Below are 24,776 nucleotides of genomic sequence, written 5' to 3'. Positions count from 1 at the left end.
GGGTGGTTGCGCAGGCCTGCTAGTCCAGGTCAGGTGGTGTTTGTGTTGACACTGCCAGCCAGCTGTTATCCACTCATCTGTGATTGATGTCACTGACAGTCCAGTTAACCTCAAGGCCATGTCTTTAGCACTGCATCCAAGGACAAACAGAGTGAATGTGGGAAGGGGGGAGAGATAGAGGGTTGAAGAGATGGGGAGGGAGAGGAATGGAGGAAGAGAAGATGAGAGAAAGTCAGAGGTAGGTAATGATTGACTCAAAATTATTAAGAAAGATGGAGACAAATAATTAAATGCATCTACAATACTGAGGGACCAAATGAGTCCTGGAGAGGAAAGAGGGGGCAATGTGGCAGAGATGCTGAGAGAGGGAGAGGGGGGTGGAGAGGGTAGTGGAGAGCCAGACTGCCTCTATCCAGTTTTTGGCAGGTCTCCACATGCACTGAATCACACTGACGCCAATAAATCAGAGAGAGAGAGCGAGTCCTATATTTATGTTGATTTATTTTCCCTTTTCACATCATTACAACCCTGTATATAGACATAATATGACATTTGAAATGTCTTTATTCTTTTGGAACTTCTGTGAATGTAATGTTTGCTGTTAATTTTTATTGTTTATTTCACTTTTGTTTATTATCTACTTCACTTGCTTTGGCAATGTTAACATGTGTTTCCCATGCCAATAAAGACCCTTAAATTGAAATTGAATTGAGAGAGCGAGAGAGAGCCTCAGCTTTTTTGAGCAATTGTGTCATCTGTGTAGCCTTTATTAGAGGACTGTGACGTTAGAAAGGAAAGAAGTCTGCTCATATGGACTATTGCTAACAGGACAATTGAAAGCACATCATTCATAGCCAGTAGTAGTAGTTTTAAGGGTTATATAAAGAAGTTACCTGTGCACATTTCATGTTATACATTTATTGTTCAATTTATCAGTATCGTAAAAATTCTGTCAGTTCATCGTGATATCTTTTTTTTGTCCTTATTGGCCAACTCTAGTAGGACTGCAGGGGCTAGCACACTAGCTAATTAATTTCTACAATGTGGTTATGTCTTACTTTGATCATGTAATTCAAAGGACATTCAAACTAGAAATCTTCATTTATTGTAAGGCTGGAAAATAGGTCTTGCAGAAATAAATAAATACAGGTAAACGTGAGGACATATTTAGAGACATTTATCTCGTCCTTCACTGATTGTTTTTAACTTGTTGTTAAGGAAATGCTAGACTTATTGAAAGGTCGCTGATACCAATCTGCTGTGCACCTTCTCTTGGTGTATCCATTGTTTCATTAATGGCGAGGAACATATCATTTTCTTTTCTCTACCTTCATACAGCATTACCCACATGTTGAATAGATGAAAATGCTGCTATCCATGTTTTGTGGCAGATTTTGTTTTGTTTTGAATCATTTCCAAGTGTATGTTTATCTAATATTTTCTGGGGCGTTTACAGTAAGAGCATGGCTGCTAATGAGAGAGTTCTACAGAGACGGGACCCATACAGAGACGGGAAGTCCCATGACCTCTTCTTCAGTGGTGCTGGTGGTGGGGGGGCGAGAAGAAAGGCCGTATGTGGTTAATAAATGATGTTATTGGAGGACCACCTGATGCCAGGCATGGTAGAGAGTAGAACAGAGAAGACTTCCGCTCAGCTGAGAACGCTTTAACTATGTATAAGACAGGAAAGCCTGGGCCCGAGAGAGAGGGAGAAGAGGGCTTCCATGCACATTTTACAAACATACTGTTGCACATACACGCAACCACATTAACACTTTATGCTCACACACACTCTCGCTCTCTTTCACATTCAAGTGTACACGCATACACGCTCACCATTTGTGCAGTCACCACAAACACACCACAACAGAGAGGGAAAAGTGCCTCAGGCAGGTATACACCAGCAAGGACACAACACCCTTGTTTATGTGATTTTTATGTGTGTCGAAAGCGTGCGTTTATGTGTGTTTTCGTTGACTCAAATATATTTCTGCTCCTCTTTTACTCCTTCACTGTCCTTCTTCACCCTCGGTCTCTCTCTCACCTTCCTTTCACCCTCCCTTCCTCTCTCTCGGTCTCTCCAGCCGCTCCCCCTCTCCCCTGCAGGCGTCGGAGAAAGAGAAGGAGAGTCCGGCAGAGCTGACGGAGCGCTGCTTCAGAGAGCTGCTGGGACGGGCCGCCTACGGCAACATCAAGAACGCTGTCACACCAGTACTCATGTAAGACTTGGTCCCCTCTGTTTTAGTGGACTAGTGCTGTGGTCTAGTGCTGTGGTCTAGTGCTGTGGTCTAGTGCTGTGGTCTAGTGCTGTGGTCTAGGGCTGTGGTCTAGGGCTGTGGTCTAGGGCTGTAGTCTAGGGCTGTAGTCTAGGGCTGTGGTCTAGGGCTGTGGTCTAGGGCTGTGGTCTAGGGCTGTGGTCTAGGGCTGTGGTCTAGGGCTGTGGTCTAGGGCTGTGGTCTAGGGCTGTGGACTAGGGCTGTGGACTAGTGCTGCGCATTGGTGGACTAGTGCTGCGCATTGGTGGACTAGTGCTGCGCGTTGGTGGACTAGTTCAGCGCGTTGGTGGACTAGTGCTGCACGTTGGTGGACTAGTTCAGCGCGTTGGTGGACTAGTGCTGCGCGTTGGTGGACTAGTGCTGCACGTTGGTGGACTAGTTCAGCGCGTTGGTGGACTAGTGCTGCGCGTTGGTGGACTAGTGCTGCGCGTTGGTGGACTAGTGCTGGGCGTTGGTGGACTAGTGTTGGGCGTTGGTGGACTAGTGCTGCGCGTTGGTGGACTAGTGCTGCACGTTGGTGGACTAGTTCAGCGCGTTGGTGGACTAGTGCTGCGCGTTGGTGGACTAGTTCAGCGCGTTGGTGGACTAGTGCTGCGCGTTGGTGGACTAGTGCTGCGCGTTGGTGGACTAGTGCTGGGTGTTGGTGGACTAGTGTTGGGCGTTGGTGGACTAGTGCTGCGCGTTGGTGGACTAGTGTTGGGCGTTGGTGGACTAGTGCTGGGCGTTGGTGTACTAGTGCTGGGCGTTGGTGGACTAGTGTTGGGCGTTGGTGGACTAGTGCTGGGCGTTGGTGTACTAGTGCTGGGCGTTGGTGGACTAGTTCAGCGCGTTGGTGGACTAGTGCTGCACGTTGGTGGACTAGTGCTGGGTGTTGGTGGACTAGTGCTGGGTGTTGGTGGACTAGTGCTGGGTGTTGGTGGACTAGTGCTGGGCGTTGGTGGACTAGTGCTGGGCGTTGGTGGACTAGTGCTGGGCGTTGGTGGACTAGTGCTGTGTGTTAGTGGACTAGTGCTGTGTGTTAGTGGACTAGTGCTGTGTATTAGTGGACTAGTGCTGTGTATTAGTGGACTAGTGCTGTGTATTAGTGGACTAGTGCTGTGTATTAGTGGACTAGTACTGTGTATTAGTGGACTAGTGCTGTGTATTAGTGGACTAGTGCTGTGTATTAGTGGACTAGTGCTGTGTATTAGTGGACTAGTGCTGTTTATTAGTGGACTAGTGCTGTTTATTGGTGGACTAGTGCTGCACGTTGGTGGACTAGTGCTGGGTGTTGGTGGACTAGTGCTGGGTGTTGGTAGACTAGTGCTGGGTGTTGGTGGACTAGTGCTGGGCGTTGGTGGACTAGTGCTGGGCGTTGGTGGACTAGTGCTGGGCGTTGGTGGACTAGTGCTGTGTGTTAGTGGACTAGTGCTGGGTGTTGGTGGACTAGTGCTGGGCGTTGGTGGACTAGTGCTGGGTGTTGGTGGACTAGTGCTGGGCGTTGGTGGACTAGTGCTGGGCGTTGGTGGACTAGTGCTGTGTGTTAGTGGACTAGTGCTGTGTGTTAGTGGACTAGTGCTGTGTGTTAGTGGACTAGTGCTGTGTATTAGTGGACTAGTGCTGTGTTAGTGGACTAGTGCTGTTTATTAGTGGACTAGTGCTGTTTATTAGTGGACTAGTGCTGTGTATTAGTGGATTAGTTCTGTCTATTAGTGGACTAGTGCTGTGTTAGTGGACTAGTGCTGTGTATTAGTGGACTAGTGCTGTGTTAGTGGACTAGTGCTGTGTTAGTGGACTAGTGCTGTGTTAGTTGACTAGTGCTGTGTTTTTGGACTCGTGCTGTGTTAGTTGACTAGTGTTGTGTATTAGTGGATTCGTTCTGTATTAGTGGATTAGTTCTGTATTAGTGGACTAGTGCTGTGCTAATGGACTAGTGCTGTTTATTAGTGGACTAGTGCTGTGTATTAGTGGACTAGTTATGTGGATTAGTTATGTGTATTAGTGGATTAGTTATGTGTATTAGTGGACTCGTGCTGTGTTAGTGAACTAGTGCTGTGTATTAGTGGACTAGTTATGTGGATTAGTGGATTAGTTATGTGTATTAGTGGATTAGTTATGTGTATTAGTGGACTAGTGCTGTGTATTAGTGGATTAGTTATGTGTATTAGTGGACTAGTGCTGTGGATTAGTGGACTAGTGCTGTGTATTAGTGGATTAGTTATGTGTATTAGTGGACTAGTGCTGTGGATTAGTGGACTAGTGCTGTGGATTAGTGGATTAGTTATGTGTATTAGTGGACTAGTGCTGCGTATTAGTGGACTAGTGCTGTGTATTAGTGGACTAGTGCTGTGTATTGTGACTAAAATGCAACATGGTTCTGTGGGGAATGTTCTGTATCAGCAAGTTCTCTCTCTGTCTGTCTTCCTCTTGTCTGTACTTTGTAACTTTCACGTTTACACTTTCTGTCTCTTCTCTGTCTCTCACGCTCATTCTCTCACTCCAGGCACTTAGATAACCACTCTCTGTGGGAGGGGAAGACCTTTGCAGTCCGCTGCTTTAAGATCATCATGTACTCTATCCAGGTGAGTCACCTCTACTCCCTCTATTCCTCACTCTCTCCGTTCCTTCCTTCCGTCCTCCCGCCCTCTCTCCCTGCTCTCTCTCCCTCCCTCCCTCTCTCGCTCTCTGGCAGCTGTTACCTGGGGATGATCAAATAGCAGAAAAGTCAGTCAACCTAAAGTGCTTTTTGTATCCTCCCCCGTCTTTTAGAACAACCTCGTACTTTCACCCCAATTCAACTGAAATCCTAGTTGCTTCTCACTCCCACTCTCTGTGTTGCTTTGATGTAAGGCTGTTTTTATATTGACCCAATAAAGTGGTTTGAAATTAATTCTCTCTCTCCCTCTTTTGCCCTGTTTCGCTCCTTCTCGCTCCCTCTCTCCTCCTCCTCCAGTCGCAGCACTCTCACCTGGTCATCCAGCAGCTGCTAGGTCACCTGGATGCCAACAGTAAGAATTCAGCCACAGTGCGTGCTGGGATAGTTGAAGTCCTCCTGGAGGCTGCAGCCATTGCTTCCAGTGGCTCTGTAGGTGGGTAGAAAGAGGTCTGCCACACACACACACACACACCTTGTCCTGGCTTGCCTGTCCAGATCACACTTCATTCAGTATTATAATCTCTCTACCAGAGAGAGGTGTGTTATCATTGAAAGTGTCTATCTACTGAAGTAGGGGTTCTTTCTCTAATGAAGTGTGTGTGTGTCAGGCCCCACCGTGTTGGAGGTGTTTAACACTCTGCTAAGGCAGCTGCGTCTCAGTGTGGACTACGAGCTGACCGGCTCCTACGACGCCAGCGGAAACATTGGAATCAAGATCATCAAAACACATGAGGAGAGACAGCTACAGGAAGCCGTCATCAGGACTATTGGTCAGTGTGTGTGTGTTCTTTAAGGAGAGACTGGCTGCAAATCTAGTGTGTGTGTGGACAATCACACACACCATCTCTCTCCACCTTCCTCTATCTGATATAGTCCCAAAATGTTTTGCATGTCAGCAGTCAAGTTTTCAAGATCTATAACTACCAAAATATTGACTTTCATTTGAACTGTTTGTATCTCTCCAGGGTCGTTTGCGAACACCCTCCCTACATACCAGCGCTCCGAAGTCATGCTCTTCATCATGGGCAAGATTCCTGTACCAGGGGTACACCCCGCACTCACAAACGCAGGCTCAGGGTGAGGACACACACGCACTCACACGCACACACACGCACACTCTCACACTTTCCTGACAACTTTTTTTTATTTGAAGGGGTTGTGAAGGGACCAGGATGATCCAGATCATGCTGCTGAAGTCACTGGTTCAGGTGAGACATTAACATTAGAGACTTCTCAGTAGTCACCAAACTCTGTGTGCAGGTTTCTGTCAACTGGCCCACATCAATCTTCCTCTTTCTTTCTTTAAATCTTTCTTCCTCCTCCTCCCTCCCCCCACCACGCTCTCTCCTCCCTCTCCCCAGGTGACGACAGGGTTCCAGACCACCAACATGCTGACGGCGCTGCCCAACTCATTTCTGGAGCCGCTGCTGTCCTTCTCTCTGATGGAGGACCCGGAGGTCAGACTGCTGGTGCTCACCATCCTCCTCAGTGTTATAGACAGACACGACAACACACCCAAGTTCTCCAGCATCAGGTCAGAACACTCCTTAGGTCTAGCTCTTTGTGTGACTCTCACTTTTTCTCTCATTCGCTTCCCCCCAATCTGTCTGTATTTCTGCCCCTCAGACATACCTTCTCTCTATCCCTCTGTCCTTCTCTCTATCCCTCTGTCCTTATCTTTCACTGTCAGGCTTTTGTCTCCCCTGTCAGGCTTATTGTCATCCCTTCTCTGTCTCTGTCACTATCATTCTTTCCTCAGGCTTGCACTTGTCATTTTGAGGCATCTTGTCTTCTTGACCTGTCCTTACAGAAGCACTGTGCTATGCTTTCACTCTCTCTGTATCTGTCCATATAATAATGCTAGTCTCCTGTCTCCTCCTACAGCATTATATCAGATATCTCTGTTCTCAAACTGAAAGTGGATAAGTGCTCTCGACAGGACAACCTTTTCATGAAAAAGGTAAACCTCTCTATCACCAGCTTGCTCTCTCTATCACCATCTCACCTTCCTCACTCTCTCTCTTTCTCCCTCTCTCCATCTGCCACCCCCTCCTGTCTCACTCTCCTCTCTTTCTCTATTTCCCAGCATGCACAGCAGTTGTACCGCCACATCTACTTGGCGTGTAAGGAGCAGAGCAGTGGTCCACAGCACTTTGAGACGCTCTACACCCTGCTGGCCCTCATCAGCATGGAACTGGCCAACGAAGAGGTGGTGGTGGACCTCATCAGACTGGCCCTGGCCCTGCAGGTACACACACACACACACACATACATACTCATAACTATACACACACACACACACACACACACACACACACACACACACACACACACACACACACACACACACACACACACATACTCATAAAGGTTATCAGTGTCATCTCTCTCTATCCTGTAGGAGTTGGCTCAAACCAACGAGGAGTCTCTGTCAGTCTATAACCGCTGTGCTGTCCATGCCCTCTCTGCTGCCTATCTCAACCTCATCTGTCAACTCACCACCGTCCCCACCTTCTGTCAGCACATACACGAGGTACCTGTGTGCATCAGACCACTCTCTGCCTGCAATGTGCAGATGTAGGACTCCTCTAATGAATGACTTGTGTGTCGCTCACTCCCTCCCAGGTGATTGAGATGAGACAGAAGGAGGTACCCTTCCTTCTCCCTGAGGACGTCTTCATAGAAAACCCCAAGTAGGTTTACATCACTTTGGTAGTTGTTAAGATTGGTATAGGTAAAGCTGTGTTTCCCCTAGGTTTTTTGACAGCAGTGGTGACAAGAGTAGTGGGGGGAGGGGGTAATAGCGTTTGCACAATGACACAGTCATTGAGCCAATGACAATCCAATTAAAACGCTTCTCGGCAGAAATATGTAATAATATATATATTCAAAAGTTTGGACACACCTACTCATTCCAGGGTTTTTCTTTATTTTTACTATTTTCTACATTGTAGAATAATAGTGAAGACATCAACACTATGAAATAACACATATTTCTGATTTCATATGACTGGGCAGGGGCGCTGCCATGGGTGAGCCTGGGAGGGTATAGGCCCACCCACTGGGGAGCAAGGCCCAGCCAATTAGAATACGTTTTTCCCCACAAAAGGGGTTTACAGACAGAAAAAGTCCTCAGTTTCATCAGCTGTCTGGGTGGTTGGTCTCAGATCATCCCGCAGGTGAAGAAGCCAGATGTGGAGGTCCTGGGCTGGTTTGGTTACACGTGGTCTACGGTTGTGAGGCCAGTTGCACGTACTGCCAAATTCTCTAAAATGACATTGGAGGCAGCTTATGGTAGGGGAATTAACATTACATTTTCTAGCAACAGCTCTGGTAGACATTCCTGCAGTCAGCCTGCCAATTGCACACTCCCTCAAAACTTGAGACATCTGTGGCATTGTGTTGTGTGACAAAACTTCACATTTGGCCTTTTATTGTCCTCAGCACAAGGTGCACCTGTGTAATTATAATGCCTTTTAATCAGCTTCTTCATATGCCACACCTGTCAGGTGGATGGATTGTCTTGACAAAGGAGAAATGCTGAATAACAAGGATGTAACCAAATTTGTGCACAAAATCTGAGAGAAATAAGCTCTTTTTTGCATATGGAACATTTCTGGGACCTTTTATTTCAGCTCATGAAACATGGGACCAGCACGTGTTGTGTTTATATTTTTGTATATGTAGATATGGTTTGTTCTACTACGAGTGCCTCTTGCGTCCCTTCGATATTTTAAGTAGAAATGTTTCCCCAATATTGCACCCTGGGTAACTTCTAGGAAGATTTTAACCCACTTAAACCCACAATTATCCCTAGTTTTCACCATCATTGTCAAGCCCTAGTTATTTTCAAATCAAATTGTATTTTTCACATACGCCAAATACAAAATTACAAGCCCTTAACCAACAATGCAGTTTTAAGAAAATAAGAGTTGAGAAAATTACTTAAAGTTTTAAAAAGTAACACAATAAAAAATACCATAACGAGGCTATTAACAGGGGGTACCGATTTAATGTGCAGTGGTACAGGTTAGTTGAGATAATATGTACATGTAGGTAGGGTACAAGTGACTATGCATACATAATAAACAGCGAGTAGCTGCAGTGTAAAAAAATAATAATATTAATAAAATGTGTGGGGGCCAGTGCAAATAGTTTGGGTAGTCAGTTGATTTACTGTTCAGCAGTCTTATCTGAAGCCTTTTGGACCTGGTCTTGGCGCCCCAGTACCATCTGCCGTGCGCTAGCAAAGTGAACAGTCTATGACTTGGGTGGCTGGAGTCTTTGACAATTTTTTGGGGCCTTCCTCTGACACTGCCTAGTGTAAAGGTCCTGGGTGGCAGGAAGCTTGGACCCAGTGATGTACTGGGATGTACGCATTACTCTCTGTAACACCTTACGGATGCCAAGCAGTGATGTACTGGGCTGTACGCATTACCCTCTGTAACACCTTACGGATGCCAAGCAGTGATGTACTGGGCTGTATGCATTACCCTCTGTAACACCTTACGGATGCCAAGCAGTGATGTACTGGGCTGTACGCATTACCCTCTGTAACACCTTACGGATGCCAAGCAGTGATGTACTGGGCTGTACGCATTACCCTCTGTAACACCTTACGGATGCCAAGCAGTGATGTACTGGGCTGTACGCATTACCCTCTGTAACACCTTACGGATGCCAAGCAGTGATGTACTGGGCTGTACGCATTACCCTCTGTAACACCTTACGGATGCCAAGCAGTGATGTACTGGGCTGTACGCATTACCCTCTGTAACACCTTGCGGATGCCAAGCAGTGATGTACTGGGCTGTATGCATTACCCTCTGTAACACCTTACGGATGCCAAGCAGTGATGTACTGGGCTGTACGCATTACCCTCTGTAACACCTTACGGATGCCAAGCAGTGATGTACTGGGCTGTACGCATTACCCTCTGTAACACCTTACGGATGCCAAGCAGTGATGCAACCGGTTAGGATACTCTCGATGGTGCAACTGTAGAACATTTTGAGGATCTGGGGACCCATGCCAAATCTTTTCAGTCTCCTGAGGGGGAATAGGCTTTTTCGTGCCCTCTTCACGACTGTCTTGGTGTGTTTGGACCATCATAGTTTGTTGGTGATGTGGACACCAAGGAACTTGAAGCTCTCGACCTGCTCCTCCACTCCGGCCCCGTCGATGTGAATGGGGGCGTGTTCGGTCCTCCTTTTCCTGTTATCTACGATCAGTTCCTTTTTCTTGCTCACGTTTGTTGTGTTGACAGTCATTTCTGAAGTGTATTATTTATTTTGTGTGATTAGTGATTCATTTGTGTCTACAGTGCCTTCAGAAAGTATTCACACCCTACGACTTTCCCACATTTTGTTTTGTTACAGCCTGAATTTTGAATGGATTTAATTGCAATTTTGTATCACTGGCATACACACAACATCCCATAATGTCAAAGTGGAATATGTTTTTAGAAATGTTTACAAATTAATACAAATGTGAAGCTGAAATGTTCTTAGTCAAGTTTTCAACCCCTTTTGTTATAGCAAATCTGAAAGCAGACATTGAATATCCCTTTGAGTATGGTGAAGTTAATAATGACACTTTGGATGGTGTATCAATACACCCAGACTTTATGAAGATACTGGTGTCCTTCCTAACTCAGTGGCCGGACAGGAAGGAAACCACTCAGGGATTTCACCTCGAGGCCAATGGTGACTTTAAAACAGTTCCAGAGTTTAATGGTTGTGATAGGAGAAAACTGAGGATGGATCAACAACGTTGTAGTTACTCCACATTACTAACCTAAATGACAGTGAAAAGAAGGAAGCTAAGAAGAAAAATATCCCATATGCATTCTGTTTGCAAAAAGGCACTAAAGCAAAACTGCAGAAGATGTGGCAAAGTAATGGACTTCATTTCCTGAATACAAAGCGTAATGTTTAGGGCAAATGCAGCACAACACCGAGTACTAGTCAAGCATGGTGGTGGACATCTAGGCAACATCCTAGAGGAAAACCTGGTTCAGTCTGCTTTCCAACAGACACTGGGAGACAAATTCACCTTTCAGCAGGACAATAACCTAGAACACAAGGCCAAATATACAATGGATTTGCTTACCAAGACAATATTGAACGTTCCTGAGTGGCCTAGTTAGTTTTGACTTAAATTGGCTTGAAAATCTATGGCGAGACTTGAAAATTGCTTTAGGAATTTTTTTAAGAATAATGTGCAAATATTGTACAATCCAGGTGTGCAAAGCTCTTAGACTTACCCAGAAAGACTCATCGCTGTAATCGCTGCCAAAGGTGCTTCTAAAAAGTATTGACTCATGGGTGTGACTACTTATGTAGATTATATATTTCTGCATTTCATTTTCAATAAATTTGCCCAAAAATATATATGTTTCGACTTTGTAATTATGGGGTATTATGTGTAGATGGGTGAGAATTATTATGATTTGTGGAATAAGTCAAGAGGTATGAATACTTTCTGAAGGCACTGTATGATATTATATTATAGGTCTCAGTGAGTGATTAACCCAAAATGTTGGTTATTTTTATTTTTTTAAACAACTAATTGACCGACATTGGTTCAATTATTTTGAATTCCATTTTGTTCTTTGTTTTCTGCAAGCTTAATTCACACATTGCACAGTTTCTCTAGAGATAAATCAGATCCAGCCTGAACTGTGCGATGGGAGTTTCCAACAGGCCAATATTCTACATAGTTTATCGCATAAAATGTGGCAATTAACTACAATGAGCATAATCTATTGTGCATCTACTTGTCTGGTCTGTGTTTCTTTTAATCCTCCTACGGAAGAAACAGAAGAATGCGAGATTTTGAGGAGATAGAGCAGCTGTTGCTCCGCGAGGTATCTACCTGAAAATACATGATCATAAAAGTATGTTTTATTTACTTTGAAGAACTACTAAAATAATGATTTTGTCAGACAGCATAGGCAACAGCTCTATAGAGATGAGATGAAGACTTGGAATGAAATAATAGTCATCACTTAAAACAAATGTAATATACACAACTGAAATATTTTCGTAAAGTAATGTGAATAAATTATGGTTAATTAGTGATAAGTAGTAATGGGCAGTCACTACCATCTTTTATTCATTGTTTTATTCTGTGTTACAGCGTTCAACCCAAATCAAATCCATTTTGAATCGAACCGACCTCGAAGTTCACTAATCGCTCAGCACTACTCCGTGAATAGGAGTAGTAGTCTGGGTTCTTGTTCTTCCCACAGCCCTCTTGTATTCTTTCCATTAGAAAGACATTTCACTTAAGATTCATGAAGCATTCAGCCACAGTCAACACAGCTTTTAACAGACCTTCCTTCCTTTTCGTGTCAACCCGAAAATCCTATTAGTGATGCATTTAAAGAGAGCTATTCTAAGTTCTCTCTGTGTGTGTGTGTGTGTGTGTGTGCTCTATGCTGTTTGTCGCTCTGTGAACTTCCTCAAGGCTTTTGTGAACTCTACAGATGAAAGCGGTGCAGCTTATGGATGCAGGGTTACTTTCCTCCATATATTGCTTTCATACTTCATCGGGGAGATGGGGAGTCTTTTTTAAGATGTGGAGTAAATAAGATCTGGAGTAAATGGAGAAGTTTCCTCCCGTTTATTCCTTCTCTGATCTTCCTTCTGTCTTTCCATGTCTTCTGTCGCCGTCCTGTCCCTCTCTTCTTTCATCTCTCTTCTTCCCCATCTCTCTTACCGTTTGTCTTCGGTCTCTTCTTTCCCGTCTCCCAGGCTCCCTGCCTCTCTGGAGAAGTTGGAGGGGGATGTTCTGTTCCAGCAGTCTAAGATCACAGAAGTCTTGGGGGGCAGCGGCTACAACACAGACAGGCTGGCCACACCCTACATCCCTCAGTTCACAGGTAACACAGACCTTTCAACATGCACGAGAACATGTGCTCAACTCTTACTAAGATCAGTAGCTTCAATAAGGATGGGTGATGAGGAGTAATCCAGCTGAAATGGTTAACCTTTGGAACAGCAATGCACGCAGCCTGTGTTTTGATCCATGCCTGTAGAGTGAATGGAAATAGAAAAGAGGTGAATTGCACCTCTTCTACAACTGAGTTAATAGTGTGTACTGTACCTTCGTCACTGGGTGACCACTTTGTTGATTGAATCCCAGATTGCCTCTTTAATCCCAAGCCATTGTACTCATCGTGGGTCATTTTTCAGCTAAATTGTTGTTCTCTCTAGACGAGGACCGTCTGTCCAAGAGGAAGAGCATTGGAGAGACCATCTCACTACAGGTGGAGGTGGAGTCTAGGAACAGCCCAGAGAAAGAGGAGGTAAGGAGAAACACAAACACAGGCACACCAAAAATGTCCCCCCGTCTCTTCTGTCCCTCACTCTCTCTCTCTCTCTCTCTCTCTCTCTCTCTCTCTCTCTTTCTCTCTCTCTCTCTCTCTCTCTCTCTCTCTCTCTCTCTCTCTCGCTCTCTCATTCTACAGAGGACTCCAGCAGAGGAGATCACATTTGAAACTCTGAAAAACGCCATTGGTAAGTACACATCAGCACTATATCACTCATGAGTCATTTGGTCAGGCAGCAGGATATTAAGTTAGCTGACAGTAAAGTGTTCTATTGGACCGTTATCAATCTGTCCCTCCAAGCACATTGTGATTGTATCAGCAGTACAACAATACCGAAGTGTGTGTGTCTCCTCAGTGGACAGTGTGGGGATGGAGGAGCAGGAGAGAGAGCGCAGGAGGCAGGTGGTGGAGAAGTTCCAGAAGGCCCCCTTCGAGGAGATAGCTGCCCACTGCGGGGCCAGGGTAAAAAAATATATATAATTCTACCCCCATGTTTAAAGAACCTAAATTCTGCCGTTGCATGACTTGAATATCACTGTTGAATTTTTCAATCCATTATCTTACTTTTGTATTTTTTATTTTGTGGCTTCATTCTATTTCTGACTCTGATGCTCTTCTCTGCTTGTTCTTTACAGGCCACATTGCTGCAGAGCAAACTCAATCAGATCTTTGAGATCACAATCCGGTAAGAAACAAGAGGAAAAGAAAGAATAGTCCAAACAGAAGCTATGATGATGTAATTCCCACTTTAGAAGTGCTCAGAAACATCCACTCACTCAGTACATTTCTTCAGTTATCATTCACCATTCAGTTCATTGTGTTCAGTGTACATTGTAGACATGATGAGTGTGTTTGTGTGGGTGGAGGGGGGATGGTGTTGCTCAGGAGCCAGATATTTAACAGAGGTTAGCGTTTATTGGCAGGGTCTCACCCTGGAGGCAAAATTGAGCTGTTTCAAAATTGGCTATATCGTAAATGTGCTTTTTGGTCTTAATTGAAGGTTATGGCTAAGTATTAAGGTTAGGTTTAAAGCTGGCACGGTGGCTGTGCCAGCTATTGAACACTACAGTGCAGCCTCTGGTAGACTACTCATCTGAATAAATGCTAACCTGCACATTTTTAACAGGCCAGGTTGGAGGGTACAATTATATCATAATGTTAGGTGCATTCTGAAGTTATTTTGGCTCTTGGTATGGGCACAAGTAGGCACACTATGACTTGAACAGCATAAATTGGAATTAATAGCTTCACCCCCTCCCCACCCACATAAACACATACATACTTCTCACCACTGTAATGTATGCCTGTCCACATGCCAAAAGAACAGAGGATTCCCGTAGGCACTTAGTATGATATAATTGTACCCTCCAATCTGTCCTGGTAAATATCTGGCACACTCTATGACTTGAGCAACATAATTTGGAATCTTTTAGAACACCTTCCCCATGTTCTCTCTCTCTGCCCTCCCCAGACCCCCTCCCAGCCCGTCTGGCACCATCTCATCAGGCTACGGCCAGACCCAGAGCCGCTCGGTGCCCGTCTACGAGATGAAGTTCCCTGACCTCTGTGTCTACTAGCCCTAAAGGTCAGGGGTCACCCTAGGAGGAGAGAGGAACAGGGGGTGTGGAGCTACAGCAGCCCTCAGTGTTAAAACAACTACAGACACTGTGACCTGTTCCCCCTGCTCCCCATTCTCATTTTGTCAAGAGCTACTGACATGACTGACCATGCGTTTTTTGCACTGTGATCGCAGACTAAACAAATAGACAAACAAAAAGGCAGCAGTGTGAGATATCGACCCTTCACCCTTTGCGCGACCCCTCCCCCCATCCTCAAAATTCCCATATGACTGCCACCGGCTTGGATTAGACTGTAGCCAGAAAGACCGTGGAGAAGAACAATGGATGGACTGAGGATAGAACAGGGAGGAGAGAACATAGTGATCGCCAGTTTTAACCTTCTTTCCCCCTGATTAACTTGCTGCATGCCCACCACTCTAAACACCACCCTTGAGCCCATTACTAGTGTCTAGTCGTTGTCCTAGTTTATCCCTCACTGGATGCATTACTACCCAAAGTGCACCAATCACAAAATGGCTAATTGCCAAATGTAACAAAATCAAATGTTCTCATTAGTTTTATTGTATTGCAATTATTTCGTTTTTCAGTACTGGAAAGGGACAATGTTAAATACCTGGCAATGGAAGCTGTAATGAAAAATGTATGGAATCTAGTGTTTTAGTTTTCAGTGGGATGACTACTTCTGAAACACTATCCCCACTCCCTGCTCAGACCATTCAGTTCTAAGTCAACGGTGCATTGTGTTTGCTTGGTGCTTTTCATGTCTTTCTAGGTTTTTATTTTAAGTCTCTGGGGTGAGAACTCCAGAGTATTTGTTTGTGTCGTAGCGTGTTAGCCGGGTGTGCTTTTGATGCTGACCCAAATTATCTTCATTTTGTATTTTTTACCCCCTTGCTTTTTAAATGTTGTATATTGTAATCCATGATTTGACTGCAAAGGTTAAAGTGTGTGACGTGTGTGCTGTCCTCCGAAATGTGAGAGTGCCCTACAGGTGACAGCAGAGCTAGATTCAACCAGTCCAACCGCTCACAAAACCAGTCATAGCTTTCCCACTTTGTAAGGATCTGAAGAGTGTACAGTTATGTTTACATGCTCAAACACTAGCATATGGGTCGTTCCATCAATACGGTGCCTTTTGAGATGTGGATCTTGGTTAAAAGAAACTTCTGATTTCACCTTATTTTAACATTGTTGTAAAGAGTAAGAGATACAAATAATACTGTATATAGTAAGTGTCTATTAAGTGGCAAATAAAGTAACAGGATTGACGATTTCATTTTAAATCAGCCACAAATCCCGTTACAAGGGAATTGTAAGCTTGTTGTGTGCAACAGGGAGGGGCAATTGCATGGAAGCTACACATGTTTCTGTTAAAACATTTCTAGCCTGTCCATATGGGTCACAAGCTTGACGTGTTATGCTTGACCCACTCAGTTTTCACCACAAAACACCAGTAAATGGCCAAAAAGAGGGGAACCAGATCACCTGCTCTTACATTACGATTTGACTATTAGATGGTTAATATTTCTTGAGATGTTTTTTTTTTTCCAAAGGAATAGATTCACCATATTCAGTTCACATAACAGGGTTAACCATAAAATGAGGAAAATGTTGCTGTTTTTTTACCTTAAAATGAATCACTAATCACATGAAATAAATGATCATCTTCAGAAATTACTTTGTCAAAGCAACAAGGGCTTTGATGGTGAAAACCTTTGTGGAGTTAAGTATGTTCAAATCTTCCTGGAAGTCAGAGGGTGCAAGGAAGGACATGTCAAAATGCTGAATTTTGGCACTTTAGCAAGTCTTTATTCATATACAAAAATCTGTATTTAGTTCTCCATATGGTCTATAATAAAGGGCACTTCATTGACTATAACAGGCTTTTAAAATTGAATATTGATGCACAATTTCAAAAGGTGCTCATTTTGTTGAACGACCCATATAGACTAATTAACCAACCCACATTTATTATTTGTCATATACAGATCTGCTATCTTAATTTAATCTCTCGGGTTGTCGCAGGAAATGGTCATTGTAGTGTATTCAAGGTTTAAAAAGGCTTCTAAAGTTTGTGATTTCCACTTAAAAATGTGACTTGATTTGACCTAACGAAAAATGTATCAACCCCTACAAAAGTGTCCAATAATTATAATCCACATAATTCACATTTCCTGTTGCTGTTGGATTATTTTCCTGCTGTGAGAAGCAGGGTCAAATTAAGATTGTGTACGTGGATACAGAGTACATTACATATCTAGCTATAACCATGATGTAAATGTAGTTAATTTTGTTTGTGTATAGATCTATAAATATACTTTTAGATTGCACTGACTAGCCATAGTTAAGGGAAATATCTACTAATATGTTTAAGAGTGTGTATATATATATATATATATATATATATATATATATATATATATATATATATATATATATATATATAAGCTAGCCCACTGAGAACTAACCAGCATGGCATCAAATCAGGACGGACTGTGTCTGGAACAGGGATGGCCTGTAAAGAGACTGCCATATTATGTTTAGAGTTACTGCCAGACAGAGAGCAGTGGAGGAGAGTGATGAAGATCTAGGGAGTAGTTCCCTCAGACATATTAAAGTGCGATTGCACTTCCTGATGTAGCCTCATTTTGAAGATTGCTCATTAAGAAATGCCAGTGGCCATGGCTGAAGTCAAATGAGAGTTGTCTTAGGGGTGTGGATTGATGTGGCTGTGTTGTGTTCACTTAATCGTACCCTGACAGGTACTGTTGTTTGTCCCTCCTGAGTCACTGTACAATAACACAGCCACTTCTTCAAAATAGTCCGATTTAATTTAAGATTAATAAAAACATCTGTAATTAATTTAGTCGTGCAATTTTAGATCTAGCTAAGGTGTTTGGTGCAGTATATCTCAAGTAAATAAATGTGCATGAAAAACTAGCCCGTGCACTGCATACAGTCTATCGAGTCGGGAAAGTCTGGCTGCGCGTTCAGGACTGATTTCTGAGAACAATAACTTGTCTACAACTTCATCTGCAAGCTGTTTATCAGTGCCCAAAATCACTTTCCAGCTAAATTACAACTCTGTTTGTCAATGAAGCTAGCAAGTAGTAGCTAGAAGGCGTATTGAGCACAACCAGGCCACAATCAGCTTATCAAGTCACTCAAAATTGAGTTGCAGATGGGATACAAGTGCGATATAAGATCATCTCAATTCTCATTTTGCCCCAAAAAAGTGTCAGACTCGGGGGTTTGACACTTTCAAAACATCCGCATGTGGCCAGTCCTTAAAGGGCTTAGGGCCAATGGTTATTTCAACATAACATTGGTGACGGGTTGTCTTATGTAAACAAGTCTGAGGCGCTGCGTAATTGGCAGGTATGTCTCACTGTCTGGAGGTCCTGGCTGCTAGTGGGCATGATCCTAATCCATACCCAACGCTTCAGGAAGTCATGACCTATTCACTTCATAAACTAGGTTTTATCCTATTTCACTTTGTAATCAATTTTGACACTAGAATGAATGTTTATGACTCATATCGATGCCACACAGGCCGTTTTAAAACCAGAGACGTTAGAGATGATCTAGTGTGTAGTTCCCTCAGACATCTTAACGTCTGTAATACACCAGAGCGATGTTGCAGGAGGGAAAGCAAGTTAGCAACATACCCCCCTCCCTGTAATCATACTGCCATAACTATCCTTTATTACAACTAGAGTCAGTGTGTTTAGTCCAATGATAGTGCCACGTTTATTATATCAGATCCTCCTCATCCTTTCCCTACTGATGACGTCATCGTTATGATTGTTTGCCCTTTGTATGTGAGTGGAGAGAGACGAGCCTGGACTGGACAGTAGATACTGGTCACAGAAGTAGCTTCATAAGAATGTCTCTGCCGGTGTGTCTGGGCTCGTACTTTCAGCTCATGCTCTTACAGATTGTCGCAAAACAAAGTACAATGGCAATAATTCTAAGTCTTATGATGGTTTGAGGTTTTCTGAACTAGCCAGATCAGGCAGTCTAGAGTCCAGTTTAGCCAACTCCGAAACAGACTGGCCTTCCAGGCTGAAATAGCCCCATCTGAAGATAGTCCATATTCTGTGTTTTAATAAATGACTTCTGGACGGTGCTGTGACACCTTCTGTACCCGTGACATTGTGAGACTCCTTCCTTCCTGTGCTAGTGTCAACTGACTCTCAAACTGTGCTAGTGTAAACTGTGCTCGTGTAAACTGTGCTCGTGTAAACTGGGTGTGCTCTATATGTGTCACTGTCATAACCAGTTGATGTCTGTCACTGACAAAATGTCATATTGTGATTAGTGTTAACTGCCCATAATGCAGTGTTCTGTAGGTTTTGTTTCTACTATGTATTGTCTCTGTCAAGTCAACCCATGCCAGTAGTTTACCGGATTGTCCATTGACGTTTCAATTTTTACAAGGTTCATGTTTACTGAGTAACTTTGTCATTGTGTGTGTTCGTCCGTGCATCCGTGTGTTCTTGTCTATTCAGTCATCACCCCAAGACCAAACTAATGATCAGACCCAGTTTACAACCCAGTCCATTAACTCCTCTTCCTCCTTCTCATGAAGAACAATGTAATCAGCATCACGCAGCTCTCTATCCTTCCAACGAAGCCAATAACAAGTCACAGTAACAGATGAACACTACAGTGTTTTTTTGGCAGATAATACTGTAGTATTTACTATAGTGTACTTCAATATTCTATAGTAAGTACTACACATGATCGGGGGATACTACATTGTGTAGTATAGTAAGTACTGTAGTATTCTATAGTAAACTTATGTTTTTCATGTGGGTACATTTATTTTGAACTAAACAACAACAGTTCTGCTTGGTGTAAATCTAATGCTTATTAGATCTGTTACACCTTTCTGTCCACTCATCTCCTTTTCCTTGTATAGTAAATGTAGCTCTTTACATTGTAGTGCTGTAGGTCAAACTATCTAATCTGTGAACTTTGCACTTTAAACTGGATTCCCTAGTGACAGAGGCAGCTTGTACATGGAGAAAATGCCTTATGATGAGTGCTGGACCTGACTTTGCATGCTAGTGATGTAGCTACGTACAGTTCAATGACCATCTAGCTGAATTTATGTATGTTACTGTTTCTTCCTGATCAAATTTCCATGAAACATTTAATTTAGTCTTTGCCAATTGCACTGAAGATGTTCTGTTTCAAAGAAACCTTTATTGCTGAAATTATAAGAAAAACACATACTTTTTAATTGAACTGTATGTAGTATGGCTGTTGTAGAAGCACCATGTCTCTCAGTAGCAATGTCGTAAGATGTAGACATATTGTCAAATACAGTCGGACGCCCACACAGTTGGTGTACATACAGCAACATTTTAACAGACAGCTACGTAGTAGAAATCAGCATAATTCATTGCCAATTAGTAAAAGAAGAGACCGTCTTAGCATTGGCAGTGACGTTGAGGGCTTCCACCATTTGAATGTAGTCAACTGGGTGGAACTTCCAAATTCATTGGATCAGACAACCATGAAGAAATTTGACTACTTCAAAATGGTGCTGCCCATGCTGTCACAGACGCTACAATGCCACAGATACAAAGATAAGTCCTCTATCTATCTCTGAGTAAAGCTCATCTCAGAAGTGAGACTGGACTGTGGTAGAATGTCCCCCTGTGATTTCACCTAGCTTTTCCAGGTGAAATTGAATTATTTATGTATAATAGGCTACAGTGTTTCAAACAGTCGTAGGTTTTTCCATCACAATACAACAGCATGCGGTTGTGTGTGACTGATTGTCAGACTATAGGTGAGGTGTTCTCTCTCCCATAGTTTGATAGACTGCAGTATGTGATGTTTGTATTGTTATTAAAACACTACTGTGCAGCATTAACTGACTGACTGACTGTATCCTCCTGATCCTGAATGTTTGTCCTGCTCAGCTGTTTTTTATTTTTTTCATCCTGATTGTCATTTGATTGGTTGTCAAATAAATTAACTTTACGAATGTTGGCGTGGCCAAAATATGCTGGTATGTTGTTTCTTTCTGAATCTGTAAAGGTAATCCTGATGGCAGCAGCTCTAATGCATATTGTAGCATTAAAGGGTGTTACCATACCCACTGAGGGTAGGACAGTGCTCTATTGGGTAGCCTGCTGTATATCTGACAGCTGAGTGAAGCATGACTTTTAAGACTAAGGATTTAAGAATATAATTACGAATGTGTCTCTGAGGAATGAGAGACTGTCCACCAGTACAGCACACGGTCTTCTCACCTCATTAGTGAAAATGTGTACTCTGCTTCAGAGAAAAAGAGAAATACAGTGCCTGATGAAAGTCTACACAACTCTTGCAGCACAGTCTTCACATTTTGCTGCCTTAAAATGAAATCAAAACATTTGTTAAATTAGATTTTTTTTCTTCTGATGTACACAACCTACTTCACATCTTCAAAGTGAAAGAACAATTATAGAGAATGTTAAACTTTAAAAAATAATAATAATTTTTAAAAAAATCTCGATTGCGTAGGGTCTTCACACCCCAGAGTAAATACTTAGTGGAATCCCTTTCAGTAGCCATTACAGCTGTGAATCATTTTGAATAAGATTTGACCAACTTGGCACAACTCTTAGGGCAACATATACCTATTGTTTTTGTAAAAATTACTCCGTAAATTTGGTTGGGAGTCATTGATGGAAAGCAATATTGGAACACTCAACGCCTATTGGAAAGCCATTCTGGTACGTCTTTGGCAAACATTTTTTTGTAATTTTCTCTGAAAAATAAAACTATACCAGGGTTAATTATTTAGAAGACAGGTGGGGTTTCCTCAAACTCCTGATCCTGAGTTGTGCCAAGTTGGTGGTAATGCCAGCCAAAGGTGTTTCCGCTAAGAATTATCTTAGGTGTGAGGCTTACACATAACATTCTAAGAACCATATGTTTCTTAGGTGTGAGGCTTACACATAACATTCTGAGAACCATATGTTTCTTAGGTGTGAGGCTTACACATAACATTCTGAGAACCATATGTTTCTTAGGTGTGAGGCTTACACATAACATTCTGAGAACCATATGTTTCTTAGGTGTGAGGCTTACACATAACATTCTGAGAACCATATGTTTCTTAGGTGTGAGGCTTACACATAACATTCTGAGAACCATGTTTCTTAGGTGTGAGGCTTACACATAACATTCTGAGAACCATATGTTTCATAGGTGTGAGGCTTACACATAACATTCATGCTTTTGTATATATAGTGTATGTTGACACCCCTTCAAATTAGTGGATTTGGCTATTTCAGCTACACCCGTTGTTGACAGGTGTATAAAATCGAACACACCGCCATGCAATCTCCATAGCAAAACATTGGCAGTATAATAGGCTTACTGAAGAACTCCGTGACATTCAAAATAGCATTGTCATAGGATGCCACCTTTCCAACATGTCAGTTTGTCAAGTTTCTGCCTTGCTAGTGCTGCCCTGGTCAACTATAAGTGCTGTTATTGTGAAGTGGAAACGTCTAGGAGCAGCAACGGCTCAGCCACGAAGTGGTAGGCCACACAAGCTCAGAACGGGACTGCCGAGTGCTGAATGTGTGTGTCGTCTGTCCTCGGATGCTACACTCACTACCGAGTTTCAAACTGCCTCTGTAAGCAACGTCAGCACAATAACTGTTTGTCGGGAGCTTCATGAAATGGGCTTCCATGGCCGAGCTGCCGCACACAATCCTAAGGTGACCATGCACAATGCCAAGCGTTGACTGGAGTGGTATAAAGCTCGCAGCCATTGAATCACGCTTCACCATCTGGCAGTCCGGTTTGGCGGATACCAAGAGAACGCTACCTGCTCGAATGCATATTGCCAACTGTAAAGTTTTGTGGAGAAGGAATAATGGTCTAGGACTGTTTTTCATGCTTTGGGCTAGGCCTCTTAGTTCCATTGAAGGGAAATCTTAACGCGACAGCATGCAATGACAGTCAAGACGATTCTGTGCTTCCAACTTTGTGGCAACAGTTTGGGGGAAGGCCCTTTCTTGTTTCAGCATCTCAATGCCCCTGTGCACAAAGCGAGGTCCTTACAGAAATGGTTTGTCAAGATTTTGTGGAAGAACTTGACCGGCATGCACAGAGCCATGACCTCAACCTCATCAAACACCTTTGGGATGAATTGGAACGCTGACTGTGAGCCAGGCCTAATCGCCCAACATCAGTGCCAGACTTCACTAATGCTCTTGTGGATAAATTGAAGCAAGTCCCTGCAACAATGTTCCAACATCTAGTGGAAAGCCTTCCCAGAAGAGTAGAGGCTGTTATAATAGCAAAGGGGTGGAGTGTTGGCCGTGCCCACTAATTGGCCACACCTGATCTTAATGAGTGCTTGTTTCCTTCACTTCCTCACTGATGCCATGCCACAATAAAAAATACATGTGTTTGCATGATTAATGCCTAAGCAAATTAATTTCCTTTGCCGCGTTTATACAGACAGCCCATTCTGATCTTTTTTCAACTAATTGGTCTTTTGACCAATCACATCAGATCTTTTCACATCAGATTTTTTTTTTTTTAGAGCTGATCTGATTGGTCATAAGACCAATTAGTGAAATAAATATCAGAATTGGGATGCCTGTGTAAACGCAGCCCATGTGTCCTACAGTATATGTGCTTGGAGTTCAAAACAGTTAACCTAAATTAAGCTAGCAGTGTTATTAAAAGTATTATTGAAACATGTTCTCAGAATTACCTTCAAATAACCTATAATTTCTGTTCCCTTAACGTTAATAAAACCTCCCAGGAAAACTTTCAGAAGACCATAGTAAAACATGTTTTAAACACTTCCCTGCAACCAAAACATTTATGTTTCCAGAACTGGCGACATGTTTACTTCCGTTCTCATAACGTTTAAAAAACATTCAGTTTTACCGGTCAGGAAACTTATGCAGGGCTTGTCCGAAAGCTCAAGTCACTTGTTCCCAATTTAAATCTGTAACAGCATGGGCCAAAAATGTGATGGAAAATTGCGTTGTATGATGCAAGGAAACACTTCCCAAAATAACATTAATTATTATCACTGGTATTGACAATGGAAGGCTGCTAGTCTCGGATCCCATGTATTATACAGTGTATCCTGCCGTTGTGACCTTGAGCAAGGCATTTAACCCCCACAAAGTAAAATACTGCACTGATTGACTACTGTATAAAACACACCGTCCGTCAACTTTCCATCTGGAAAGCTACCAGGTGGGCAGGCTTTTGATCAAACCCTGCTCAAAGTCACCAGTCAGCTTATCAAGGTCCTGTTGAGCAGCTGATTCTTTACAGTGTGGTGTGTTCGAGCAGGGCTTGATCAAAAGCCTGCACACCCTGCAACATTACAATTACAACCAAATACTTTTTGTGTTTATAAAACAATTCCCTTATTCAATAAACCAGGGATCAAATGGCTAAGGTAGCTAGTTAAGATGTTTATCTATTTGTAAGGTTAAAATATTCAGTGTTCAAGGGAGATCTTTAAAGCATAGGAGTTACTTGTCAATTAGGCTATTCTAAGATTTGTGTTTTTTTTACTTTGTCAGAATTACATAGTATTCATTAAAGAAGAATCCTAGCAAATTTTGAGAAGTGAAGAGCCTGCTTTACAACCAGCGTATGCAGCATTGGTTTCATCAACTGCGCACCCGTATCAACTGTGTGTCTGCCATTTGCAGATATACACGAGTGCTAGTAGAAAGTTATTTTAGGACATCGGACATGACAATGACATTGATACATGCTAAATAGTTAACTAGCGAGAGAACCAGCCAAACTGCACTATGTTTTGAATTGCCTATCTAGTTAGTCTGAGCATAATGGCGGCAAATGAGATGGCTTCCATTTTACAATCCTGTAACCAATTGTGCTATTGTGTATGTTTCTTTGCGTTATTTGTAACTTATTTTGTGTATAATGTTTCTGCC

At 42.9% G+C, this 24,776-nt stretch overlaps 1 protein-coding gene across 4 annotated transcripts in view; it reads left to right on the top strand.

Annotated features, from left to right (window-relative positions):
• The window catches only part of LOC110521069 (protein EFR3 homolog B), a 61,571-nt gene extending 40,727 nt beyond the window's left edge, over positions 1-20,844 (top strand). For all 4 annotated transcript variants that reach the window (XM_036975954.2, XM_036975952.2, XM_036975956.2 and 1 more), the window contains 17 exons: positions 2,085-2,219; positions 4,759-4,837; positions 5,209-5,344; positions 5,520-5,681; positions 5,877-5,988; positions 6,065-6,119; positions 6,273-6,445; positions 6,796-6,871; positions 6,998-7,159; positions 7,313-7,444; positions 7,537-7,604; positions 12,669-12,796; positions 13,131-13,222; positions 13,385-13,433; positions 13,602-13,708; positions 13,882-13,931; positions 14,718-20,844. In XM_036975954.2, the coding sequence (XP_036831849.1) occupies positions 2,085-2,219; positions 4,759-4,837; positions 5,209-5,344; positions 5,520-5,681; positions 5,877-5,988; positions 6,065-6,119; positions 6,273-6,445; positions 6,796-6,871; positions 6,998-7,159; positions 7,313-7,444; positions 7,537-7,604; positions 12,669-12,796; positions 13,131-13,222; positions 13,385-13,433; positions 13,602-13,708; positions 13,882-13,931; positions 14,718-14,823 (1,822 nt within the window). In that variant the 3' untranslated portion in view covers positions 14,824-20,844. The remainder of the gene's footprint in view (positions 1-2,084; positions 2,220-4,758; positions 4,838-5,208; positions 5,345-5,519; positions 5,682-5,876; positions 5,989-6,064; positions 6,120-6,272; positions 6,446-6,795; positions 6,872-6,997; positions 7,160-7,312; positions 7,445-7,536; positions 7,605-12,668; positions 12,797-13,130; positions 13,223-13,384; positions 13,434-13,601; positions 13,709-13,881; positions 13,932-14,717) is intronic.
• The last annotated feature ends 3,932 nt before the right edge of the window (positions 20,845-24,776 follow it).

This window comes from Oncorhynchus mykiss, chromosome 4 (genome assembly GCF_057628025.1).
Source record: "Oncorhynchus mykiss isolate SJ-2025 chromosome 4, ASM5762802v1, whole genome shotgun sequence".
In the NCBI taxonomy this organism is placed as follows: Eukaryota; Metazoa; Chordata; class Actinopteri; order Salmoniformes; family Salmonidae; genus Oncorhynchus; species Oncorhynchus mykiss.
This window is presented reverse-complemented; position numbering and strand designations above follow the sequence as displayed.